Below are 19,197 nucleotides of genomic sequence, written 5' to 3'. Positions count from 1 at the left end.
ATGAAGAGATGAAAGATACCCAGCTGTACAGCCATTTCTGCACTTCAATGGAAAACCACTGCTTCTCTCACCATGATCCCGGATTTCAACTGATTTCTAAACCAGTAGGGCAATAAAATCAATTCAAGTAAGAAAACCTGTCTTTTTATCCCATTTCTCCTATGACTTATATTTGGACAGTTGGCATATCATCACCTTTCTCTGCCTCTTTTTGTAACCTTGACTGGACCAAAAGTGACAGATGAACAACCACAAAATATTCTGAAACTTAACATCTATAATGCTATATTGCTACAAGCATTTAAAACCACTGAAACAGGCTCTCTCTGGCCCAATTTGTGTTCTTGCAGCACTATATCTAGCTTGTTCCCAGTTTTTTTGGGAGCTTTTCATACGGCAACAAGGACGGCTCCCTCCCCATGAGAAGTTATCTTTGGAAGAAAGCATCATGAAAGCAGAATACACAGAAGCATATGAAACTTGAGAAATTTTACATCATTGTCCAATTCTTCTGAGAATTGTCCAAAGCTTCCTATGCAGAAAAAAAGTTAGGAAAAGGGCACTCACACCACCAGGCTTTAGGACCACACACTGAGGTATTTGTGGAGATCAGTTGGCAAAGAGGGACACTTTCCAGGGGTGCCAAGGTGACCTCTTCAATAACCTAGAGATTCTCTGACTCTGCAGAAATATCAGCCTCTATGTTTAGAGGCTAAAGCTTAGTCCATAAAAATAACCTTTTTGCCCCCTCACCCAGACCTGGAATATGTGTCAGATTTATAGATCAACATCAGGGCTAGGGTTTCCAGATCAGTAGTTTTCCTTTGGCACTGGTGACACTAAGCATCTAACTAGCTGTTTCAGCAGAATTAGAGGACACTCAGAGTCAAGTGTCTAGTTTCTTTAGAGGAGAGGGGGAAAAAGGCACCTCAAACCAAGCCCAAACAAAACAACTAACCAGAAATTGTTCCCTGTGACAGTGTGATCTTACATGGTAGCTGGAGGAATAATCCTAGAAATACACATCCTGCCATACTTCACCAAGATTTGTTTTTCTCTGTGTACTTCCACTTTTCAAAACCCCTAAAATAACCAAAGCAGTAAGTTACAATCACAGAACAACACAGGCACCATTACATCTTTAAAAACAAAGAACAACTCTAAATAAAATATGAGAGCTCCTTTGCTACTCCATAGTTTATAATTTTACCATGAACTGATTCAGTTTAAGCAACCAACCCACAAGGAAAGTAGCATTATGAAACACCACAAAAAGATCTTTGTGAAGTAGCCATGTCAGTGCTCAGTGTGAGTAAATTATACTTCTGAGACAGGTGCATGTCTGGGAGACCTCTTATCTTAACAGGATTTTCACCAGGATGGGAGGGAACTGCATTCCTTGCAGGATTTTCATCCAAATGTCTGCTACCAACCAGAAAATAAGCCCAAGTCTCACTGCTTGGCATTACTGATGAAGATATAGAGTACAAAGATGAGAGGGACCACAAAGACACATGTGGACTAGCTCTAGGCAATCTGGCAGGAACTGCATATGGGACTAGAGCTACTCTTCAGCAGGGTCTGTGATGTCCAGCAGACACACAAGAACAGAGCATGTCCCAGCTTTGTCATTCTCAGCTTCAGCCAACTACCTATTTGGCACCAAAGCAGTGAGATACAGGCACACTCTGCTCTACTGGTGACAAGGGCATGGGAAAGGCATTCATCCCAGCAGAGGACAGAGGTGTCAGTAACAAGCCAAGCTTGGTGCCTTGCCAAAAGGCTAGGAGGAGCACCCTTGAGTCCTGCATTTTAGTGAGTATTAGGTAAGATCATCACCCTGGAATGCACACACTTCATGGCTGGACCTAAAGGGCATTGGACCTATTCCCCCCACCCAGTCCCATGTGAAGTTTGTGGGAGTTTGATTGCAGAAGGCAGCAGGGGATTCGAGGAAAACCTGAGCCTCTCCTACAGCAAGCAAGATGACAACAGATGCTGCTAGCTTGGTGTGAGCTAACAGCAAGTTATCTTGCTACATGGAAAGCTTCCAGCTTGCATTAGACAAGTCCAAGATGCACTCTTTAACCTCAGAGAAAAAAAACCCAGTTTATTTATTCCATTGGCATATTAGAGATGACCAACCAGAACAGCTAAAATGGAAAAAGTTTCCATAACCTGGGACAAAAAGAGGTCCTGGGTTTTAGGCAGTTTATGAAGAACCCATGAGCTACCACAGCAGCATACTAAGGAATCTTGACTCATCTGGAAAACTGATAGATTTAGTTCATTTTGAAGGACAAGAACACTCATGTCCCTTGCCCCCATTTCTTCTCAGCACCTCTGCAGGCCCTCAATGTAATGTCATCCTGCAATAGCCACACTGCAGAACACCCTATACAAACTCCAGTTGTGCAAGCTGATACCTGGGAGAAGCAGAAAAGGAACAGTGGGTAAATTTTCTTTTGGCACTGCTGAAAACTACAATTCAAATATAAATGCATTTTTTAAAACTCCTGCACTTTGGGCTTGATGGGCAATACCCCAGGGGAATCTGTCCCTGGGCTCCAATAAGTACATATTAAAATGACCATACTTTTTTATGTATAAACAGTGTCATTAGACTTGTACTTATAAAAAATAAGATTGATCCAGACTAGGGCCAGGCTCTACAGATAAGCTACTACTTTATCTCTTACAAATATTTTTAATATTTTTAAATTACAAGTAAGTCCTCACTCCAGGTAATGACACTGACACAAAATATCTGAAAACACACAGCCCCTAGACTTTCACAGAAAGTCCAGAAGCAACCACGCTATAAGAAAGGCATCCTGTGTCACAGCAAAAAGGAGGAGGCACATGGCCAAGGCAGCCTAAATGTAAGGGAAGAGTCCTTTGGAGTAAATACAATTAAAAAAAAGGATTTAAAAAACCCTTCATATAAAAGATCAAGGAGGTTAAAGCAAAAATAATGGTTCAAAAAGATGTACAAGACTGTTGGAGACCAATAGAAAATTCTGCCAAAAAATAACTTGCATTTAAACCAGAAGTCAATGGCATCACATAATTTTGTTTTTAAAATGGTAAAGAAAAGTGGAAATCTGTGTCACGATCAGCATTTATGAAGAGTTATCATTAGCTCCAGAGACCAGCATAATTCCCATGAAGTCCTGATGGAAGGGGGCCTCCTGCCACAAAGAGTTTTGTTCCAGATGAGTCGTAGCAGTGGGTATAAACAGCATTTGGGAAGAAATGTATGTCAGAAAAATAATTTCTCCAGGTTTCATCATGATTCTGTTAAAGGAAAGTTTAGATTATTACTGCTGCCAAACAAACCCAAAACCTTGTTTCACAAAAGCAGAAGGTCATTTCCAGAGCCTAAAAAGGGACCTTCTCTGTTAATACTCCGGAAGCTTCAGACAGATCAATAACAAAGTTGTCCTGAAGCTTTTTCTGGGGACATTGGGGCCAAACATTGGAGGGGGGAGATGAAGGGTAGGGAAGATATCAAGTTTCATTAGTCTTTAAAGTTACATCACAATGATACAAAGGATAATGGAGAAAAGTTAGACAAATCCATTAACTGCTTTATGATAACATACAGGAAATTGAACTCAAGTGCCTGCCATGGCATTACCTCAGGAAGACAGTTTCTAATACCACACACAATTAAATTAAATTTCTCTTGCTTTGAGTATCACATTAGAGTAACACATTTTTAAAGGAAGACAATTAATTTTGTGTCTGAGGTTCTGAAAACTAGAAGTTAGATTACATTAGAAAATATAAAGATATACTTGAGCAATCAATCATTCAGTACCCTTTCATAAAGCTTTTATAGAGATCAATAGTGCAGAACTTCTTGCTTTTCAAGATTACAGTTATTAGTTACATGATCACTGTTTGACTGGGACACATTTCATATAATAGCTTCCATTACTACAAAAACAACCAGTGTAAAGTCCTGTGTAAAGGTTTTCCTACAACTACAAGCTACTCACCAGCCAACCTTTCCCAGTAGTCAACTTTAAAATTTCACTTCCTCCTAATTTCTGCTTCTGTCCATAGCAGGCATGGGGAGGATTTTCATCCAGGAACTTCTGGGCTCGGATATCGTAAAACAATAGGGAACCTTGCCCTGTTCCCACTGTGATAATGTGCTCGTAGAAGCTCACTGATCGAATACCTGTCAAAAAGAAAAGGGACATACAATGCAATAAGGAAAATGGATGCTTTGGCTCTGCAGTGCTGCTGCTTGATGTCTAAAATTTCCTTTAAAAGAAACTACTTACTAGTAGTATTCTCCATAACACGCAAGTTTGGACCACACACTGCTGTGGAACAGTGCAGACAAATCTCATTGATGCTATTGAAACAGCAGTTTCAATTACATATACTACTTCCTTTCTCCTTGTCCTAGGGTGACTTTACGATGCTTGTATCCCCAATTGTCTGTTCTGCTTATGCTGGATATTAAGTTCTGCACCTTTAAGACTGATTCTGTGAGCAAAGGGGGGGAGAGAAGAAGCACACAGTTTGTTTTCAGAAACTGCAGTCACGCCTCTGCATTCCTACTCCTGGACTGTGTTGTCTGCAGCATGGACAGCAAGAGAGAGAGAACTATCCTTTGCTTTTAGTTAGTTTTTTAGCTAGCTGAGGCAGAGAAGTTCCCCAGACTGTGGCTTTTCTTTTTCTTGGAACTGATTTGCCCTGCTCTGGACTGAAAACCCAGAAAAACACTGGGAGCTCATGCCTGTGGCCCACTGGGGCCTGGAACGTGGCATTTTCCAACATAGGAGGGACTGATAAGAGACAGTGAGCCGAGTTACACGCCACAAAAAGGACTTTCTGAATTTGCCATCTCTTCAGAACAGCTAGAGGTTTTATTGTTTAATTTTTTTCTTGTGAATACTTTGCTTGTTAAATAAACATTTTTTCTACTTTTATCCAAGGAAATCTTTTCCCAAACCAGTTGGGGGAGGGGTTGCTTGAATTTGCTTTTCTAGAGGAACCCCATTCAGAGGTTTCCTCCAGAATTTGCCCTAAACCAGGACACTCCTCTGATGCCATCAGATACACTGATGATGTGTAGTAAGAAGCTTAATTATCAACAGGCCTCAGCTCTGACAGATAAACAAAGATCACAAGCCATTTAGGATCAAGGGTAGTTTTGTTTTGTTCACAAGCCTCTAAGTGATCACACCATGAGTATATGGGCAGCAGACAGAGGAAAGAACATCACATTGATTCCCTCCACAAGCTCACGCCCTATCTAGCTATCTGCCAAGATGTGATAAGTGATTATGTGAGAAAAATTACTGTCTCAGCTGCTATCAAGTGCATTTTTCTGGTCAAGAGGCTAGCTGTAAGCAAGTAAAAGCACTAGTTAATTTGCTGCTAAGACAGATCAGGATTTTAAATAATTTTGAGGCAGTCCCTACTCAAATATTCTCATACCAGCACACCATACTTCATAGCTAGTACTTTTAGCACTTCACGCAGCAATAAAAACAGACTAAGAATACTACAAGCAAAGCACCACCGTGTTACACCAGCACATGGGAAGCTACAAGTTTCCAATACAAACAAAACATTCTAACACAATTCAGTTATGCCATTAAATTGAGCAGAATACATTTTGTTTTCACAAAATCTTAATCTGAAACCTCATCTTCAGATTAAGATTCAGATTAAGTTTCTTTCCCTTGGAAATAGTCTTGAGGAGATTCTGTATGTAGGAATTTGGAATTTGCAAAATGTCCTGTCATCTCTATTTATTGTGCAAAAGGTTTGTTCTGTATAAGTACTCTAACACAAACAACTCTTCTATGCAGATTAAACTCCACCACATCTATGCTTCTCTTTGCTGTACAACATGAAGGCAGGTTATAAACCCTACAGCTTTTTAAGCCCTCTTTAAAGTACCACTGAATTACAGCCTAAACAAGCATTCAAACAGGAAGGGAAAAGAGTGAGTTATGCCTGCTACATCCATGTGTCAACTGCTGTCACTGTACCAAGTGGGGCTGAACGTCACAAAACTTGACATCTTGTAATACACCCAGCAGTACATGTGACAGCAGACATCCAAGAGATGTAGATGCAGTTTACCCTTCCCCTCTGCACAGTCCTAACTAGAAACGTATCCTCATTCTTGCACCTCCACAATCTGATGTTACATCCACAGCCACCAGCATCTATTAAACACACTTAGAACAGGCAAGGTCACATTGTTGTGTTCTAGATATGAGGTGAAGTCTTGGGTGCAGGCTTAATAGGTGAGAAACCACTGTGCAAGTCTCACACCTGCTGAATCTCTCCTTTAATTCAGAGAACTACAAATGCATCTGAGCAAGCTGGGAGACATATATCTTCCCCTTCCCTGTTTTCCTGAACCAGGTTCTTTCACCTGGTGTGCAAGAACCTGATCCTCACAGAGTCAAGGTATCTGATTTATTTACAGCTCTGAGAAGAAAAGGGTGCTGGGTTGTAGATCCACAAAACCAGCACACTGAGGCACAAAAAGGCCTACTTATAAGGTTACAGTGTTAAGCTATTATCACATCTTACTTAAGTCACTACTTGCCTAAATTTCTATTGGCTTATCCTTTCTCTGCTTCGACTTAAAGGCATAGTGTCCCAAGAAATCATGGCACATGCTCGATGAGTAGTGGTCTTTTTGTGAGTAGAGTGTGCTGAGCTAGGTGTGTGGTTTTTATTAGTATAATGAACAAAGTACATCATTAGGGCAAGTTCTCATCACAGAAACAGTCAAAACCAGAGGTTTGTTGGCTCATCATTAAACATCCTGTATAAGAAAGGTATTATCTTCTTTGTTTTCCCCCTTCTTCAAGGACTTAGTCCATCAATTTTCTGTCTTCTATATTCCCATGATTATTGCTTCTATTGCTTAACTGCTTTGGATGGAATATGAAAGAGATGGCATGTACTTTTCAATGCAATTAATTAATAAAAAGCTATAAAATACAGAACAACTGTGAATCTTTCTCTAATCAAAAAAATTGAAGGAAAACTGAAGGAATCCATTATGTACCCATTACTAAGTGGATGTTTAGAACAAGTTTTCAAGAACAGTGCTTCAAATTGACTCCTAAGGGGCTGAAGTACCTTAGATTAATCATTCCCATCAAACTAGAAGCACCACCTATGCCTAGAACTGATCACAGTAAGCTCTTTTACATTCCCAGCACTCTATCACCTGCAGGCCTGGACTATTTGGGTCAACAAATTGAGTCTTACTCCTGAGAGGCAGGGAACTCTACAAATCCCAGAAGGAAATGAAGATGCAGTAGCATGTCCTACACAAAGAGTAGACACAGTCTGTGCTGTGCAAGCTCGGTCCACTGCATTAACATTGCTGTATTCAGGATTATAAAGTCAAGGGCACACAACATTGCTCTGCAGGCCAATCAAGCAGAAAGCAGTCACTCTCACAGATCAAGAACTGCAGTCAAGGGCCTGCACTTTCCTGTACAGCTGCTAAGAAAAACAACTCTTACGCTACCTTCTCACATAGAGCAGACAGGGTTATACTAGGTAAAAAACACCCCCAGTTTCAGTCTTACTAAGTGACATTTCTCTGATCTGCTTTTGTATACAACACTAATGAATTGACGTTAATATGGACTTACCATGTCCAGCAATTGCAGTTAGAAGCTGAAAGCAGATTCAAGTAACTTTTCAAAGCACTTAAAAGTCAACCCAGATTTTAGTCTGCAAATCAATAAACAGCCTACTTTCTAGAGGTGTTGCACCATTCCAAGTCCCAGTGAGATCAACAGGAAGTTTTAACACTCAGTATCTTGAGAATTAATATTACTTAAGTGCCTCCACCACCACCCACACAAACAAAAATCTACTATGCAGAATAGAAAACAGTATTGAACAAAAGGTTTTCTCTAGACATGAACTAGCACCCCAGAGATACTCCCTACACATAGGTCATCCCCTCGGCAGGGATGATCACATAATTCAAGATAGAAGTTTTTAGCCACCAGTCACCACTGGGCACCACACTCTAATGTCCTGATATTTCTTCCCTATGATACTGAAGGGTGACAGTGTCAGCACCCTCACAGAGCCCTCACTGACAGTGGGTCAAGACAAGGGGTGTTGCTGGCAATATGTTCAAGTGACAAACATGAGTTGGTAAATGACCTTTTCTCATATTATAGAAACTTCTGTATCTGAAAGAAGCAGACCCTGACATTTATCTAAACAGTACTGTTCAGCGTCCAGTAATCACATAAAGAAAACTTTCCTAATCCTTGCCTACATGCATTTTTTTTATAAACTTGCCCAAAGAAGAGATGAATGCCTAGAGTCAAGTTAAATAAGGACTGCAACTTATTACTCTGGGATTAATATGGTTTCAAATGGGTATCACAGCACAGTGCCTTCTCATGCTTGAAAATAAAGGGTATGGGAAGAAGCTTATGGGACCATGTACCCTGCAAACCCTCAGGCTTGACCCAGGTATAAGGTTCAATTGGACATACTATATTCACATCGGAAAAGGAAAACAGAGCTAAAATCTGCAAACTTTTTTTTTTAAGAGTAAGCTTTTGTATATTTAAAGCAAATAAATGCACACTGACAATTAAGCATCTCACTCATGACTTTAAAATTACAAATCAAGCTTTCTCTCACAGCACTGACTCCCAATATGATAGGACAGAGCAGACAACATGGGTTTTTTCAGTCCCCAGAGAAAAATGCGAGAATATACAGTATTAATAGTATTAAAAAGACTGGATTTGCTTTGAAATGAAGTAAAACAGAATAAGACACAGTAAAAAATAAGCAGAAGTAAAATGCACAGTGAAGTTCAGTAATAAGTAAAATGCATACTTTTAAAAGTTCAGTAATATTTGGATGGCATGAAATTTAGTTGATCATAAGAACATTGATGTCCTTCATTAGATTTCAGAGTTGTTTTTACATTTGGTTTGTTGGTTGCTCAAGGAATAATGTCATAAAAGCAAAATCTATATATACTATTAAAAATTTAGTCTATCACATGAAAAAACCTTTGTATTTATTGGAAGCTTATCTTACTGGAGTCTTAAAAGCAAGCAAACCATTTAAAGCACCCTTTGACAAGTTTCTTACCACTTCCTCGTTCTTTGGAACAGACGGATTTAACATTGTGAGAAGGCTGCCTTGGATCCAGAAAGGAGACATGTGCCTGTGATCCTACTGCATACACTGACCACTCCTGACCATAAGCCAAACACACATTCTCCCTGCAGTATGGCAACTTTGTGGAAAGTAACTAGAAACAAAGGAAAGACAATTCAACACATTATGAAAAGAGAGCAAAACACTAATAGAACAATTCTGTAAACTGTGTTTGAGGAAGTTGCAGTGAAAAAACCCAAAATGCAGCTAAAATATAAGTTCATCACAACAATAGAAGTTTAAGAGAAAAGCAACCTGACCCAGAGGAAAAACAGCCCCTGAAGATTAGATGCCTTATCTGAACAAAACGGAGATGATAAAGGCTGAACCATGTATTATGCAAAGAACAATGGACATTTTGGTATATTGTTTTACATCTTTCCAAGCTGCTATTTCTTCAGCAGGTGTACACAGGCATCATCTCAGCTGAAAAAGCTTACTTCATACAGTAGTATAGATATTTATGGGTTTGATCTTCAGTTACACTTAAGTGCAACTTCCGTTATGAAGCCTACTAAATAAGTATCAATTATACTCTTTACGGAACAGTTCAGCTCACCCAGAACTGGCAGAAAGTTAAGAGCACCTCTCACCCTTAAAAATAAGGTGAGTAGGAAGTTTCTTTTCCCAAGTTCTAATTTTTAGGACATTGCATTTTACTTAAGGATTTTTGTGCTTCTCGTGGTTTAGGAAAGGTATTCCCCAATTTAGTGTTCCCACTGAATCACCCCAGACCATGCATCGCTTGCTCACTTCCCCCCCCCCCACCTCCCCCTACAGTGGGCTGGAGAGGAGAATTGGAGGCAAAAAAAGGTAAAGGTCATGGGTTGTGATAAGAACAATTTACTAGAAACAGCAATGAAATAAGAAAATGAACAGTAACAAGAACAATACTAAAAACAGAGAGTACAAGACAGGTGAACGATTCACACATGATAGCTCACTACATGGAATCCAGCACAGCCCAGAAAAACAAACAAACAAAAAAGCCACACCCCGTCCCCCATCCCCTCTGCCCATGGCATGAGGTAGTATTGAATAATCCCAGGGTCTGGGCTGTACCCCTCCCAGCTGCTGCAAAAATTAACCCTGTCCTGGATGGAACCAGGACATTATCCAACCCTTATTCTATACCATCTAAATTACGCCCAGATGCTACACCTTCAAAAAAAAAAGTATATATACACACACAAGCATGGGCACCACTCCCTTAGTCAGTGGCTGTCCATTCAAAATGTCTTCCAAGACAGGAGGGCTGGCATGCTGTCAGCTGGTTGCTGCATCAGGAGCTCATGACTGGTGTATCTGGAGCAATCGATCCTCATTGTCCATGATAGTTATGGCACACAGTGGCAGTGGCATTCAGCAACCAATATTAAACAATTCAACATTACAGACTGTTCTCATCCAAAAATCAAATCCCCTTGAGGTACACATTGCATTCCCCTATCCCTTTGCATTACACACCAAATGCACCCAGGTCCTTGAGCAAAAACAATCCCACATATATATTTGCCTTTCCTTGAGGCAGGACTGATCCAAACTGTCTTCCCCAACACATTTCTCATATGCACCACAGGGACTTTATCCCCTTCTATGGTATGTGAAGGTTTTGATAGGGCAGAGCCATCTTGATTGGTAGAGCCTCTAGAGTTAACTAACCAGGTAGACTTCACTAAATGTGTATACCCATGTTTGAAAAGCCAACTTCTACCTGAGCAGCGATGTCTTGCTACAATTCAGCAGACCAGATGAGTTTCCCTCTATGTTCCCAATTGGTTCTTTTCCGTTGGTCCAGCCACACCCACAGAGCATTTGCTACCATCCACAAGTCAGTGTAGAGGCAGAGTACAGGCCACTTCTCTCATTCAGTGATACTTAAAGCCAGCTGGATGACCTTCAGCTCTGCAACCTGACTTGATCCAACTTGTCCCTAGATAGCTTCTGCGACTCGTCATGTAGGACTCCATATGGCTGCTTTCCACGTTTGATGTATCCCTACAGTATGGCAGAAACCATCAGTAAAGAGAGCATATTGCTTTTAATTTTCTCATATCTGATTATATGGTGGGGCCTCCTCAGCATGTTACCTTCTCTTCCTCTGAAATTAGTCTGAAATCTTTGCCTTCAGGTGAGTTTGTGATGACTTCCAAGATCCCTGGGTGATTATGGTTTCCTATTCGAGCTCATTGTGTGGTCAGAGCAATCCACTTGCTCCACATGGCATCAGTGGCATGATGTGTGGAAGTGACTTTTCCTTTGAACATCCAGCCCAGCACTGGCAGTCACGGTGCCAGGAGGAGCTTTGCTTTAGTGCAAATCACTTCTGAAGCAGCTCGAACCCCTTCATAAGCTGCCAGTATCTCTTTTTCAGTTGGGGTGTAATAGGCCTTGGATCCTTTGTATCCCTGACTCCAGAACCCCAGGGGTCATCCTTGAGTCTCCCTGGGTACTTTTTGTAAGAAGCTCCAGGAAAGTTCCAGCATGCCTGGCACAGCAGTACTCAGTGATGGTGTGACATCATTCAGGCCACGATTATCCATTGTCAGTCTCCATTCTGCCTTGGACTTACACACTGGACACATGGGGCTATTAAATGGTGAGTGGGTCTTGCTGACCACTCCCTGGCTCTCCAGTTCATGAATCATCTTGTGGACAGGGGTCACAGAATCCCAGTTGGTGCAGTATTGTCGACAACACACTGTTGTGATAGCAATCAGTACCTGTTGTTCTTCAACCCTCAGCAGTCCCATAGCAGAAGAATCCTCTGAGAGACCAGGCAAGGTATTCAGGTACCTAATTTCCTCTGTCTTCACAGCAGCTATCCCAAAAACCCAGCAATGTCCTTTTGGGTCCTTGAAATACCCTCTCCTGAGGTAATCTATGCCAAGGATACACGGGGCCTCTGGGCCAGTCACAATGGGGTGTTTTTGCCATTCATTCCCAGACAGGCTCAGTTCAGCTTCCAGTAGTCAGGTGTTGGGATCCCCCTGTCACGCCAGAAATAAAGATGGATTCTGCCCCTACATATCTCAATGGCATCAGAGTACATTGTGCACCAGTGTAAATTAAAGCATTGTACTCTTGTGGGTCTGATGTGCCAGGACATTAGATCCACACAGTGCGGTAGATCTGATTATCCCTTTCCTCCACCAGGCTGGAGGCAGGGCCTCTCTAGTTCTGGTCATGGTACTTGTTGCTCACTTCTTATAAATATGATCAACCGCAGGTCCCTTCAAGAGGTTTGGAAGTAACATCAGCACCTTCCATTCTGTCTGAGGACCTGCCCACTGGAAACCGGGGCAGAATTTTCTTTGAAGAATTTCCTGTGGTGGTTGTTCTTCCTCTCAGCTCACATATCCATGGCTCCTAGGGCAGAGGTGGGTTTTCCATCCCACCTCATGTCCTCTCTGGTCATGCAAGTAAAACCACAGGTTACCTACCTTGTGGCATATTGCCTCTCTCTCTTGAGCAGGGGCATGCTTGCTCTTAATAGCAGAGACTATGGCCTGTACTGGCAGGGCACATGACATTTCCTTTTTAAATTGCTGCAAGTCCTTGGACAGCTGAGATGCAGGAGGAAGAGAGACTTTTCTCATATTGCCAGTTGGGCAACCAAATTATGCACTGTTTGTTCTCCTTCTGTCCATGACATCACTGTCAATGAATTGCCATATGACAATGGCATGCTCCATAGGAACTTCTGTCACATGGGTTGTGTGCCCTAGACTTCATCTGGATCTACAGGGGACTGCTTGTTATTTGAATCTCTATAGAGTACATCCAGCACAGCTAATTCTCTCAGATACTGGATACCTTGCTCCATGGTGTTCCACTTGTCTTGGTACACTGTTAGATCCTCCTTGAAAAGATACCTTTCCCTTATACTTGACAGGAGTCACCTCCAGAGGCTGAGGATTTCTGTCCTTTTCCCAATGCTGTTGTCAATGCCTGCATCCCTGGACAGGGATCCCAGTTGCTTGGCTTCACTACCCTCTAATTTCCAAGTGTTGGAGCAGCCAGGTCACCAAAGGCTCACCCTAATGGTGGCTGAAAATTTTTCATATATCTTGCAGCTCACCTGGGGATAGGGATTGGGTGATTATTTCTGGCTCTGCTTCTTCCTCCTGTTCTGAGGGCCCTACTTCCTCTTCATCCTTCACTATGCAAACTGATTTGGTCTTGCATTTCTTTTTCTGTATAGGTATGACTGCTACCAGCACGTGTTGTTCCTCTGGTTCAGCTGCATTTTGAGTGGCCACAGTGGCAGTTGCTCTGCTTTCCTTCTCTTCTCCCTGAGGGTGCTGTCTAGTGATGAGCAGTATCTGGTAAAGAGTAGCCAGGGGCCAGCACACTGCATTACTTTTTGCCTCTCTGGAATCGCCACAGCATTTTCCTTTCAGATATTCTGCCACTTTATCAGGGTCCTGTTCAGGGGTGAACTTCCAAGCCATTGGAGGACAAAAGTCCTCCAAAACTGTCCCATTTTCTCCCACATTCCATGCCACTCATAATTATCCACCCTCGGGGTAGATCTCTGAATGACCATCCTAGAAGTCTCTCTAATAATTTTAAACATGGTATGGATGGTACTGAGTAGACATAGCAACAAGAACATGTGCTTTCATTAACATCCAAAGGAAATTCAAAATTCTCACAAGCTGTTGTAACAAACCTGAAGGAGGAAAAGGGTGTGAAAAGCTGGGGGAAATCATCCTCCCCTGTTCTCCCTACAGACTGGATACAATTATTAATGAATTCCCAGAGGTAGTACCCAAGGCAAACACAGGAGAGCAGCACTCGAGACACATCCCAAATGACCTTCATTGCCCTTGATGTTATCATGTCATAAACTGATATCCCACAGTGCAGGAATAAAGTGATCCTGATTCCTCTCCCTGCTCTAAAAAAGAGCACCATGAGGAGCACATAGGGGAACATATACAGGGTTAGGTACCATAACCATGTGAACAGACCAAGCAACATTGTGACCAGTGGCTCCGTACCTAATACAAATGCTTAGATCAAATTTGTTTCCAACCCGCTCTGGTCAGATCTGTTGTTATCTCAATGCTTCATGCCTCACATTGGGTGCCAAATTGACTGTTGTGGTTTAGGAATGGTATTTCCCAATTTAGTGTTCCCACTGAATCACCCAAGACCACGCACTGCTCACTCACTTCCCCCTGCGGTGGGATGGGGAGGAGAATTGGAGGCAAAAAAAGGTAAAAATCATGGGTTGAGATAAGAACAATTTACTAGAAACAGCAATGAAATAAAAAAACCAAACAAGAACAATACTGACAGCAGTATGTACAAGACAAGCGAATGATTCACACGTGATTGCTCACTATGCAGAACCTGGCGCCACCCAACCATACACCCCAGCAAAACTGGAAAAATGCCACCCCCCTCCGTCCCCTCTGCACTTGGCGTGAGGTGATATTTAATAATCCCAGGGTCCAGGCTGTGCCCCTCCTGGCTGCTGCAAAAATTAACCCTGTCTTGGCCAGAACCAGGACAGTGTTTTACAAACACTGCTGCTCTCTTTAAAAATTTATAGGAAACAAAGAATAGTGAACAGCCTTCAATGCAAAGCAATATTTTAAGTTTTACACCAACAGAAAGGCACCTTTGATAGTGTGTGCTCTGCTTTCCAAAGATGAAAATACCCATCCAAGGACACAGCTCCCAGCTCCTATTATGGAAAAAAAAAAAACCAAAAAAGAAAAAAAGTAAGAGTTAGTTTCTGTATTATAGATGTCCTTACAAACTCAAACTCCAGGTTGCTCCTCCAGTATATTTGATTTAGATGACTTTTTTTTTTTTCAAATACATATGGACAGTTTTAAGACTACTCAACTGTCTTGCTTATCTTACTGACCTTGTTCTTATTGTTGAAAGCCAATGCCCGGACTTTGCAGTTGTCAGGATTGGTGTTCTCCTTAGGAATATCCTTCAGAGTCCTGTGTGTTATGTGGGCATAGACAGGAACTTGAGAGAGATTATGCCTGGCATCACTTTTGGACAACACATCCTCTGTGACTTCCCAGAGACCCATTGAACCGTCCCGGGAACCTGAATAAGTAGACCATAACAGCATTTCACATATACATAATTCCCCTTTTTAAAAAATTAACTGCAATAAATAATGAGGTCTTAAAGAAAGGATACTTCAGATTAATTTAATCTAACTGAACACACTGTTGGTGCCTATATATTATTTATTATTAACAAAATAATTATTTTACTGAGCTGTTAAGTTCATAACTTTGTGAACTTATTGTCAACTGGTTTGTCTACATGGTTTCCAAGTAGCTAGATCACCTCATCTGTTTTCAAACTGATTAGGATGCATCAAAAACCCACCATCCTGTACAACAATCACCATTAGAGATTCACATGTAGAACAAACTCAGAAGCAATTGAATAGCGTATGTGTTCAGCCCAAGCCTGGCTTACCAAGGCCAAGATTGACAGTCTGTTAAATCAATACAAAAATTTACAAGAAAACTTAGCTGGGTTTATACCAATTCTAGACGGTTTGATTTCTGACAGTATGTTTATGTATATGTACATACACATTAGTGAACTGAACAGAAACATATTTAAAACCACAACTTGCACCAATTGAAATCAAATCTATTGTTAATTCAACTCATTGGACCTCTTGTTTAAAGAATGTAACACAGGAACTGAGGCCAAACAAGCAAGAACTCATTTTTCTACTGAATTTGAAGATATAATTATACAAAATATGAATCAGTAAGAGTAACAATACTGGATGAAGAAAGCTAAATGTCTTTTGTTCAAAGATCAATACAGGCTTAATCCAAGGTCCTGTACCCATCCCTTCTGGTGTTTAGGCAACTCACTTCCATTTAAGTCAGCTCTGATGGATTGGACATGTACCTCCATTTCTTCCCTACACAATGTGACTTAATTTTTTTTTTTTTAAATGCAGATATTTGGGTTAGAGAATTGCAAGGATCAACTCAAGGATTAGCTTTTTTTTTTTTTTAATATTACTGAATTAAAATTGAAGCATTTGATTTTTATATGAGACTTAAGATTTTCTGTCACCTGCAGTTTGACACCTCCTTGTATGGAATACTAAACCTTCTCAGCACAGAAAGACAGTAAACTAATACATTAATTCAACAGTATATTGCTGCCTTTACCCAAGTTAAGTAATACTTTATGAAGTTACACTGATTATCCAACTACACTGACTAAAAAGTCAGTAATTGACCTTTTCTATTACAACCTTGTATTAGTTCCCACAGTATGTGTGCCTATACACTCACACACACACACACACACACACACACACACACACAACTTTACTGATAGCTTGATAAAACAGTTTTCATTAATCAGTCTTTCATAGGATTTCAGGAAATCAGTACTGTTCAGCTGTATTCAAAGTTATTAACTGACAACCAACACTCCTCTTGAAATTATTCTGGTGTAGAATCCTTCCCTTGAACTTACTATGTTTAGACACCCTCTCATGGCAACATCTACTGTAAAGACAGCAGTATTCCCTCTAATACTAAAAAAACCCAAAAAACCCAAAAAAACAAACAAACAAACAACAAAAAAAAACACCCACAAAAAAACCAAAAGCACAATCTAGGCCAGGGCCCTACAAAAAAAAAATTTAAAAAAGCAAAGCACTGTACTAAGACCAAGAATAGTTTAAATAGGCAAAGTAGTTCCAAATGGTTTAAAATCCCTTCTAAAGGTGCTTCCCTAAGACCTATCAAGTGCTGTACATCAGTATAAAATTCTGGGAAAAAAAATTAAAAAATAACATTACCAGAAACAGCCATAGTATCACTTATCCATGCAATTGAAAATATCCAGTCTTTATGTCCATCCTAAAAGAAAGAAAGAAAAAAAAAGACAGATTTTCTGTGCCATTATATTCTGCAGTGGTCTCAAGGCAGACAAAAAAATACCAACGTGAAGAATACTTATGTGCAAACTCAGAAAGACAGACCAATGCTAAAAAACATAAATAATATTCCATTATCAAGCTGGACCAGTTTAAGTACCTAACAGTAATTTTAACTTTTATTGATTTTGACATGAATAATTAATAGAGAGCAATTAGGCGATAGAAAAACAGATCTCTGACCAAGGACAAATTAATCTCAATTCTAAGGACTTGGATTTTTTCCATTTTGAAAGCAGTGTTCTTTACTTCTATAAAGTAGTTGCATACTTTTATTTCCTCAAATGCACATCCCTAAAAAGAAACAAAAAAATTATGTTTAAAATATATGACCCATAGATTAATTTTTCAAGAATCTTTTACTCAGCAGGTGAGAAGCCTGCGTATAAAAATAAAGACCATAAGAATCTAGTTTTGTTTGAAAAGCTGCAGAGTCACAGTGGCACACCAATATCAAGTCATGCAAATCTTCAGAGTCGAGCCTTTCTGCAGCTGGTTATCTGCTACTGCAGAAACTCTGACCCGAGCTCTGCTGTTGTAGTTAATGTCCATGCGAAGTCCTGAATCAAAAAGGAAAAATAAGAGTGAAGTGCTTACAGGACACCACTATACCCACTTCAGACATTTTCTTTTTAAGATTGCCTGTTTTAAAAAGGCCTCATGATGTTTCAAAAATAAAAAAAGTACCAAGGTCTATCAAACTGCCACAAGCCACTGGCTTAGAACTACTCCTCAAAGCCAAATTCCACCTGTGAAATAATACATATATAAGCTGCACTGGAGAAGAGATAGCCTTGAATAATCTTTACAACTTCTCAAATGAGCTTTTTCACTAAAGCCAAGTTTCAGAGATCATCATCACCCCAATTAGACTTTCAGATTTTGTTACATTTTCAATGCTTAAAAGTAATCTGAAGTAGACCTGAATGAGGGTAAGAAGGAAGAAATCTGACTTAAAACCCTGAGAATCCTCTCATAAATTTATGTACTCATTTGTATTTAAGATATCTTGTCAAAAAAGACAACTTGGTCAGGAATATTTTCAAGCTTTCAGAAATTCACTCTCCACTAGAAAACTCCCAAATTTTAAACTTGCTCTGAACCTTATGCACTTCAAAGTACTAATTCTTGGGACAGAATAAACTTTCCCCAAATACACCCACTTACATCTCCCACACACACAGGATCAAGTGTAGGCAGATGATAAATTGCAAGACTGTTGGGGTTGTCTCCACCTGTGGCCAGAAAGGTCCTTGAGGGGTTGAGCTCAATGGCATGAATACCACACCCCTGCTGGTTCACCATGCCAGGTTCACGATCTTTCAGAATAGGAATCTTGGTAATTTGACCAGTCTGGACATCTATTACAAATAACTGGGGGAAAAAAACAGATACAAGTCATTATCACACAGATAAGAAAACCAAGGTGGTCAAATATTCTCCCTACTTTGAACTAACATTCTTTTAAATGCAGAATCCACAAATGCTGCAAATAAGGTTGAAAATGCATACATTCCTTCTTAAAACAACTAAATTAAATAACTGTGGGGTTTACTTTCATCGTCCATCCTTATTTTGGCTAGGATAACATTAGCTTCCTTCTTAGTAGCTGGTACAGTCCTGTGTTGCACTGCACTCCCACACCCAAGCAGATGTTTACATATTAGGAAAAGAGTTTCAGTTTCACCACAGAACCTATAAGGAAGATGAACCAGAAACTTCTATGCTCTTCTTACTGTAATTGGCTCAGTGCCAGGACAAAGGCACCTGTTGGTCTCTTTAGCTGTTTGCCCTGGGTTTAAGTGTAAGATGTGCACAAAGTATTTATTCTATCACCATCTTCATGAGCTATTGAAACCAGGTGGGACAGTGTTTTCCCAGGCCCCCTCCCTCTGGGCTATCTTCTGCTAATGGCCCATCAATGCCTTGCTGCTTGACTCATAGGTAACTCCCTCCAGGATCTATCTCTGTTTAATGGGCCATCAAGGCCCCACTTCATGACTCATAGAAAGATATCCCATTGTGAGATGCTC

At 40.5% G+C, this 19,197-nt stretch overlaps 1 protein-coding gene across 3 annotated transcripts in view; it reads right to left on the bottom strand.

Annotated features, from left to right (window-relative positions):
- Positions 1-2,083: 2,083 nt before the first annotated feature.
- The window catches only part of LOC136373327 (DDB1- and CUL4-associated factor 12-like), a 39,222-nt gene continuing 22,108 nt past the window's right edge, over positions 2,084-19,197 (bottom strand). Inside the window, exons 4-11 of one of the 3 annotated variants that reach the window (XM_066338223.1) lie at positions 18,332-18,538; positions 17,027-17,087; positions 15,089-15,282; positions 14,837-14,902; positions 9,136-9,298; positions 4,005-4,189; positions 3,153-3,297; positions 2,084-2,426 (exon numbers count right to left, since the gene is read on the bottom strand). In XM_066338223.1, the coding sequence (XP_066194320.1) occupies positions 2,365-2,426; positions 3,153-3,297; positions 4,005-4,189; positions 9,136-9,298; positions 14,837-14,902; positions 15,089-15,282; positions 17,027-17,087; positions 18,332-18,538 (1,083 nt within the window). In that variant the 3' untranslated portion in view covers positions 2,084-2,364. Of the gene's footprint in view, positions 3,298-4,004; positions 4,190-9,135; positions 9,299-14,836; positions 14,903-15,088; positions 15,283-17,026; positions 17,088-18,331; positions 18,539-19,197 lie in introns of all 3 variants that reach the window. The other 2 variants (XM_066338225.1, XM_066338224.1) reach the window with 2 other exon arrangements.

Source organism: Sylvia atricapilla, chromosome W (genome assembly GCF_009819655.1).
Source record: "Sylvia atricapilla isolate bSylAtr1 chromosome W, bSylAtr1.pri, whole genome shotgun sequence".
Lineage (NCBI taxonomy): Eukaryota > Metazoa > Chordata > Aves > Passeriformes > Sylviidae > Sylvia > Sylvia atricapilla.
This window is presented reverse-complemented; position numbering and strand designations above follow the sequence as displayed.